Source organism: Phaenicophaeus curvirostris, chromosome 8, assembly GCF_032191515.1.
Source record: "Phaenicophaeus curvirostris isolate KB17595 chromosome 8, BPBGC_Pcur_1.0, whole genome shotgun sequence".
Taxonomy (NCBI): domain Eukaryota; kingdom Metazoa; phylum Chordata; class Aves; order Cuculiformes; family Cuculidae; genus Phaenicophaeus; species Phaenicophaeus curvirostris.
In genome coordinates this window covers 18,321,923-18,329,515 of record NC_091399.1, presented here as the reverse complement: position 1 = coordinate 18,329,515, position 7,593 = coordinate 18,321,923, and the positions used below count along the sequence as shown (strand labels likewise).

At 57.8% G+C, this 7,593-nt stretch overlaps 1 protein-coding gene across 2 annotated transcripts; it reads right to left on the bottom strand.

Moving 5' to 3' along the window:
• Window positions 1-1,080: 1,080 nt before the first annotated feature.
• On the bottom strand, window positions 1,081-6,620 carry BRINP2 (BMP/retinoic acid inducible neural specific 2). 2 transcript variants are annotated; one of them, XM_069862620.1, is made up of 7 exons: window positions 6,200-6,620; window positions 4,379-4,569; window positions 4,029-4,219; window positions 3,543-3,648; window positions 2,977-3,213; window positions 2,559-2,781; window positions 1,081-2,246 (listed from the first exon to the last, which is right to left on the bottom strand). In XM_069862620.1, exons 1-7 carry the CDS (start codon window positions 6,490-6,492, stop codon window positions 1,130-1,132), a joined length of 2,358 nt encoding a protein of 785 aa, XP_069718721.1. In that variant the 5' UTR covers window positions 6,493-6,620; the 3' UTR covers window positions 1,081-1,129. The 2 variants fall into 2 exon arrangements, with proteins under 2 accessions (XP_069718721.1, XP_069718722.1); XM_069862621.1 differs by having other exon boundaries at window positions 6,215-6,620.
• Between the last annotated feature and the right edge of the window lie 973 nt (window positions 6,621-7,593).

Genomic DNA, 7,593 nt, shown 5'->3' with positions numbered 1-7,593 from the left:
ATGGTCCTAGAGGGCCACACATCCAAGTTATTGAAGACATGGACAGGAGACCGACGGCCAGCCCATGCGGTGGCATCTCCCCTCCTCAGGAGGCTCAGTTAAAATCCAGAGAGCAGAGTGGTGTGGAGACAGAGGAGGGGACAGGGTGGCCAGGCCGTGCAGGGGCACCCTCACCATCCCCTCCTGTTGCACAGCCGGGGCCAGAGATAACAGTGATGTTTTTTTTTTTTTTCTCTCAGTTGTTTTTGGGTGCTCTTTTGCTCAAAAAAGGCATTTTTTAAAAAATATATTAAACAGATACATTTTACTAAGACGTCTCTTGGCTGGAGCCACTGACAAGAAATGACCTTCCCCAAATAAATAGGCTTAAAAAAATCCTCTCAAACAAAACAAATAAATAAGTACATAAATAAAACATTTTTTCTTTTTTTCTTTTGCTTAAGGTTTCTTTTTCTAATTTTTTTTCTTCAGTAAGGAATTGTGGCCCAGAGGTTTCCATCAGTGTCCGTGATGGCAGCATCCACGGGGCAGGTACCAGGTCCTCGCCCATGCAAGGGGTGATGATGCCTTGGAACCACAGTGGGCACGAGATGCTCGCAGAGAGGCCCTAGGGGAGATCTGCTGTGTCGCAGAGGCTTACGGCACGGGTGCTTTCTCCGTTGTGTGAGGGCACAGCCACAGGAAGGGTCATGGGAGATGCAGAAGAGAAGGCGCCAGCAGAAACCTCTCTTAAAAAGACTACAAAAGTTGAGGTGCTGAGGAGACTGACAGTGGAGGAACCTCATGGTGGGGTCAGCATCTGCTCCAGTGGGGCCAGCAGCTGCCTCTGGCCAAGCCACCGGTGCTCAAGCAAAAGCCATGACACAGGATGGCCACGGTGGCATCATCCCTGCACTGGTAGCCAGTCTGCGCTGCCTCAGCCATCCCTCCTCCGTGGTCCCACTGTTGTCCTGCATCCGCTCGAGCCCTGCGTCTCTTTGGCCAGTCGTTGGGTGTACCATGGAAGCACGCAGTTGGCACTAAGGTAAGGCCTTGATTTAATTTTTTAGGGTGGTTATTTTCCCTCCCTCCCCAGCAGGGAGTCCTTTCTCCCGACCCCCTCGCTCCGAGACCTGAGTGCCCCCAGCCGTTAGCTGCACAGCTTGCCCGTCTCCTGCTCTACTGCATTGGGCAGCTTGGCGTTGAAGGCTCTCAAGGAGGACTGGATCCTTGTCACCTCATTGTTGGCCAACTTGAGCCTGTGACGGAGCAAACAAGTGAAGAGGTCAAGGCGGGTTTTGCCAGGGGGTGACAACCTGTTCACCCGGTCCCTGATCTCCAAGAGCTGGAGCATGGCCGAGTCCTGGGAGCCCTGGGTGTAGGGGTAGTCCAGCTGAAGGATCAGGTCACGAATAGAGTCCGGTTCGAAGGGCAGGCTGTAGCCAAAGACTTGCAAGCTGTTGATTTTCATGTACCCCAGGTTCTTGGAGGGATCTGTCATCTCCAAGGGTTCATAGTAGATAGTCTCGTTGGAGCTGTCATCCAGAGATTTGATGCGGCTCCGCAAGTAGACGTGGACTGTTTCAAAGAAAGTCTTCCACTTGTTGCCCAGGGTGAGTGTCCAGTTTTGGCACTGGGCAGAAGCATCTACGTTAGTCCTTTCCCAGTCTGGAAAGCTGCCCTCATTGATGGGCATGAACCAGCTCTCCGAGTGGCTTCCCCCAAAGGGGTTGACGTAGATGGCCATGACAGGCTCCAAAGTGCTGTTCTTAGTGAGACAGATCTGCAGGGAAAGGGCCAACATCACGTGAACGAGTCCAGGCTTGTATTTGTTGCTCTTAAGGGTCAAGAGCATCCGTTTCCTCCAGGAGGGGTCGAACCAGCTTCCCAGGCGCATGTCATTGCTGATGAAGATGGAGTGGACTTCGATGCGGCTGTCCCGTTTCTGCAGGAGGTACTTGAGCTCCAAGTCCTGCAGGTCCGTCTCCAACCCCAGGTAGTGCTCCAGCGAGTCAGCCACCTCGGGGCGGCAGAAGCCCTGGGTGAGCACGTAACCGTGGTTGCACGTCCCGCAGCGGGTGCTGTTGTCCTCGGCACAGCTGGCGCAGGCTGGCCCCTCGCCCAAGGCACATGGTATGGACCCCTGGCAGGAGGGCTGCTCAGAAGGACACGCGCAGCTGTGGCTTTCTTCCAAGAAGGTCCCAGGCACGGTGGTCTCACTGCAGTACAGGAGTGACTGCGCGCGGCTCCACCAGTAAGGGAGAGACCTGGTGGAGAAGAGTTGCAGGACGAGAGATACTTACGTGGCATCTCTAGGGGTGTGACCAACTTCCCCTAGAGATGGAAGAGCTGCCCACCTTGCGTTCATTTCTCTGCACTGCTGGTGGCCCCATTTTCCACCTCCAGGCTTGGACCCAGCCTCTCGAGGGCACATCCCAGAGTTGCACGGCTGCCCCCGCCTGCCTGCTCACCCTTGGGCATCCCTCCAGCAAGGCAGGAGCTCCTCCAGTCCCATCCCCCAGGAGGTGGGCCGTGAGTCTGAGCCCCCCTCGGGGCTCGGGGACACCGTGGCACCCTACCTCTCCTTCGGCAGCTTGAAGTGAGGTTGTCGGTGGCAGAGTTTGCTGAGGTTGAAGAGCCGCCGGATGAGTCGGTGCGTTTTCCTGGAAAGCAGCTTCAGGCTGGTGCCCAGCTGCTGGTAGCGATGCTGGACATCCAGGTCCATGGCCCAGAAGTGGGAGATGGCCGTCCTGTTCAGGAAACGATCCCCGGGGAGCCGCTTTACCAGGGCCTGAAACTCCTCTGCAGGGGAGAGACGGCATCAGCAGAACCGCAAAGGTAAGCAGCGAAGGCAGGGCTTGAGTCAACCTTCCTCCAGCTGGGCTCTCAGGTCTTCATGATGAGATGCCCGCCCTGGGTCCTGCCCTGGTGCCTCACCACCCAGCCTGGGCTGCTCCCAAAGGAGCGGGATGCTTGGTGGGATCTCCCCAGCCTCACCTGACTCCTCAAACTGGCTGTGATGGCTCTCCCAGGCTCGCTGGAGCTGGGCCAGGCTGCTCTCCAGCACCTGGACGTCGGCCTCGGGGCAGTTGCAGCGGGGGAAAGCAGGTTGGCACTGGCAGCGGCAGTCGTTCCAGCGACACACCAGCTCCCCAGCCGAGCTGCAGGCGATGTAACTGAGGGCAGCTGCCACGAACCGCTCGCGTAGGTAGGAAGGGAGCACTGTCTGCAGCCCTGCAGGCAGGAGGAGCCCCTCAGAAACATCACCCGGGCAAGGAGGTAGAAAGCCTTCCCCCTCCCAGGGCTCCCACGCTTGCATGATTTTCATATCAATTTGCTGTGGAGCCGCTTGTCTGGGCTCTGCATCGATCTCAGCTGCTCTTGGCAGACGAGCTACAACCTCATCCTGCCCAGCTTTGATTATTTTCATCCCCCCTCCTCCCCAGCCCTTAAATTAAAAGCAGCATCTCGAGCCAGCATCCTCCCCTGTGGCGCTGAGCGTGCCCGCCAGCATCCCACAGTGACACTCACCCGTCGCCACAGCCCCACCAGCCCAGTCCTACCTCGGAGCTGCACTTTGTTCTCGGGGCTCTGCACCAGGACCGAGCTCACCGAGTCCAGGTTGTCGTAGTTGCTGCAGCCGAGCGGACCTGTCCGCGTTTCAGTCACCTAAGCGGGGGACCCGCAAGCGGTCAGAGATGCAGGAGGGGACCAGGGGCGAGTGTCACCCCACCAAAAGTGCTGTAAATAACCCCTAGCCAGGCTTGCCATGTGCCTGCTCCCCTAGCAAGGCAGTGCTCAAAGAGAACTAATTGCCTGCTAATTGGCTTGCTGACAGGCGGCAGCCCTGCCTGCAGCCCGCTGAAAAATGTGCCTTATTAGCGTGCCCAATTTCCCATAAATAATGCGGACGTGCTAACTTTGCTTGCTCTCCCCGTCTGCCCTCCCCAGACGTGATGCTGCTCTAGGGTCTCAACCAGCTTTGAGGAGCTGCTGGCAAGACCTCCAAGGGTCCCGTTTTCCCTTCCTGCCCTCTCCCCTTCGCCTACCTTGATGGCAGCTGTGGCGATCTGGATGTGGTGGAGGCGGCGCAGCGTGCTCTCCCGGTCAATGAAGTAGGAGGCTGCCAGCTGGTGCAGGGTCTCCAGTGAGACCCCCGAGCTGTTGCCAGCTGCTCCCGCAGGCTCTGCCCTCCGGCTCAGCTTGCGCTTGTCCACAAAAATGGTCAGGGACTCCTCTCCTGAGGGGACACGCGATGCTTTTAGGGGGCTGCTGGGCTCCCACCGTTCCCCTTCTTGGTCATGTTCCTCCTGCAGTGTTTGCTTTCCCACCTTCCCATCTTTGCACGCGGGGAAGCTCAAGGGAAGTGAACAAGGAGGGAGGATGCACCAGCACTCACCTCCCAGCGTGGCAGCGAGCAAGAAGTGGGTCCCATACTTTTTGATGAGGCTGTCGGTGATCTGCTGGGGGCTGGGCCGGCGTCCCAGCAGGCGGATGTTGCGGATGAATTCAGGGGCCAGGGGAAGCGGCACGTTGAAGAAGTCTTTCCTCTCCAAGGCCAAATTATTCACCTTCCAGCGAGCAAACTCTCTGTGGGAGGAGAGTGGCAATGGGGAGAGGGTTTGTAGTTAGTTCAGCTATGCCACATGTGTGATGTCTCTAGTAGGAAGGGGATCAGTAGGTAGAAAAACTCACATTGAGGGAACCATCCTGACCTCCCCATCACCATGGCAAAGGTCAAGGACCTGCTGGATGTGCTGTCCAGCTATAGATCCAGCCAGGCTGAAAGCATCGTCCCTCCTTATGGCATCGATGGAGGTAACGAGCTACAAGCAGCGGAGATGCCTGATGCTGATTAATCACGCACCTCTGGCAGGCATTAATCACAGCCCAGGACAGGGCCAGAACCTCTTCCAGCCCACTGGGCTGGATGGGCTTCATCCATCCTCCATCCCCATCCCTACAAATGAGGTGAATATTCAATATCTGGGGGTTTCATGGTTTCAGGTATTGGCAGCATTTTGTAGGAAGGCTGTAGGAGCATTTTGTAGGAGGCTCTGGGATGTGGTGGGGTTGGTAGTGGGATCCCCTCATGGCTTGGATGTGTCCTCTCATTGTCCCCCCGGCATCACCCAGCGCAGGGGGGGGCCACCAGCCTGCTGCCACCTCAAAATACCAACGGCCCTGTAAACAACCAGTGGCCGATTTCAGGCTAATCTGCAGCATTTTGCTCTAATTAAAACCAGGCGGTGGCTTTCAGACGGTTTAATTAGAGCTGGTGGGGAAAAGGAAGGGGAGGGAGGGAGGGATGCAAAGCAGCTGAGAAGCTCAGCAGATGCCAGGTTGCTTTTCATCATGAGTTTTGGGCTCAGAAAGTGGGATGCTGGGGTCAGGGCTGGAGCTGGGGGTGAGGGAGATGCTGTGTCTCCCCTTGTACGCATGCTCTGTGAGTGCTGGGGGGGCAGGAGCACTGCGCTGGGGAACCCCATCCAATCCCACAGGTAAGCTCCAAAGGCTGCTAGCGGGCTCTCTGCCATGGAGGAGGCGTCCCCCAGCTGCTGTCCCTCTGGCTGCTCCTTCCTGTCCCACCAGCAGCATCCCCAGAGGTCCCTCAGCACGGCAGCAGCAGCATGTAGGAAAGGGGTGGGGAGTAGAGGAGCTCTCTGGGGGTGCTGGACTGCATAACAAGGCATCCACGTCAGCTCTCCTGGGAAGCAGCAGCCGGGTTTGCTCCACTGCTGGAAACCCCTGTGGCTGGACACCAGTGAGGAGAGGAAGGGAAAGGGCTCATTAACGGGAGGCAACAGCCTCAATTAGCACTGGGAGGTGGCGGAGTGGGTTTCCCACACTGGCTGTCAGGGGGTGACCCTTTGCTGGGGTCAGCAGACCCCACCACTGCTGACCCTGGTTCTCCACCAGCAAGAAACCCACTCTGACATCGGCCTCCGTGCACGTAGCATCTCGCCGCTGCGGTCCAGCAGCACCAGGGACGTCTGGGGGATTGCTCCCAGCTCGAGTCAAACCCTGCGTGGAGCCAATCCTGACCATGCCGTGAGCACGTTGGAGGGCTGCCGTTGGAGTTCCCTGGGAAAGCAGCATCTCACATCCATCCACCCAGTCACTTCCGAGGGGCAGCCTCCTCCCGCTTGGCCGTGACCCCCACAGCCCTCCCCATCCCACAGCTCCCTCCAAAGGGCTGGCCCCCGCCGCTGCCTCTCACCTGTAGATCCTGTACCTGGTGGTGAAACCCTGCCGGTAGCGCTCCATGAAGTCCACGTACTCCTGGGCTCGGTAGAAGGGTCCCCGGTCGGTCAGGAGCCAGTCGAGGGGCGCCCGGCCAGAGGAAGAGGAGGAGGAGGAAGGGGTGGCGGGGGCAGCATGCTGCTGGGGCACCGTGCCGCTTGCCCCGCCGGCCACCCCCCAGCAGCAACACGCGCTCAGGGCCAGCAGGGCCAGCGGCCACGGGAGCATCGGCGGGGACCCGTCAGGGCGCGGGAGGTCCTGCTGCCCCATCCTGCTGCCGCTCAGCTGGCTTCTTCATTCTCTCACGCCGTGGTGATCCTCCGGGACAGCCCTGTCCTGCAACGGCACCGCACGAAGCGGGGAGCCCGTGAGGCTGGCGGCACAACACGAACGACATCAACCAGGTACAACCACAAAGGAGGGAGGGGAGGGCAAGGTCTAGCTCTTTGGAGGCTGCTGGGATGGAGAGAGCCATGCAGCGGGCACAGACCAGTTGTGTCGCGGGAGGGAGGAGTTCATGGGGTTTGGGTTACCGGTTGTGGAGAAGACAAATGAAATCCTGACCAGTTTGAAACCTTTCTGGCTGTTTCTTTAGGTTTTTCTTGCTTGGTGCCCATGTGGTTGGGGATGCCCACCATGATGCTGCTTGTTTTAGGGGGGCTATAAGAGTTATAAGTACTGAGAACTGGAAAAAAATGAGCTTCTCTAGGTACGGATTGAGCTGTGTGCGGTTGGTCTTTTGCATTGGTGGCTGACATAGATGGATGGATGGGTGATGGATGGATGCCCACCCCAAGGCCAGCCGGGCTGATCACAGTGGTGTTTTGAACTCAGCCGGTGTTTAGCTCAAGACCTTTCCCGTCTCAGCTCAGTGCAGCACCGTCTGTTGGGAGCACAGGGGGAGCTTTGCTTGGAGCAGTGGAGCCAGAGCCTGAATTTGCAATTAAAGGTGAAGGAGAGGGAGCTGCAAGGTCTGGCAGAGTCAGAGCAAGGAGAGGTGTCCTGCCTTTGTCTAAAATAAGGACCCCATCCCTGCAGCACTTCCAGGGGGGGTGGTTTTACCCCCCAGGCAGAGGGGAAGGTGGCTGGTAGGTGCAGGGAGCATGAACCCTCACCCCAGCCCAACCTGGTCAGCTCCGTTCAGGGCTCTGCCAGATGAATCATCGCGCTTTAACACGTATTATTATTTTTTTAACTTTTTTTTTTCCTCCCTCTCTTCTATTTTTAAACACTTAAGGGTGCACTTTGATTACTCTTTCTCAGCTTCTCGCTCAGCCCTCGAGGTCGGGGCCCTGTTAATTTTAAACGAAAGCTGTGATTTTCGCATCACCAGATCAGCAGGGCTGGGGCAGCGGGGTGGGCAGGAGCAGC

Bases quoted from the DNA above. Each gene is read 5' to 3' on its own strand.
- BRINP2 (XM_069862620.1), bottom strand. From the start codon at position 6,492: ATGGGGCAGCAGGACCTCCCGCGCCCTGACGGGTCCCCGCCGATGCTC. The intron at 3,649-4,028 runs GTAGGCGAAGGG...TCCCCCGCTTAG, and splicing joins TCGCCACAGCTGCCATCAAG to GTGACTGAAACGCGGACAGG. The intron at 2,782-2,976 runs GTGAGGCTGGGG...TCTCCCCTGCAG, and splicing joins CAGCCAGTTTGAGGAGTCAG to AGGAGTTTCAGGCCCTGGTA.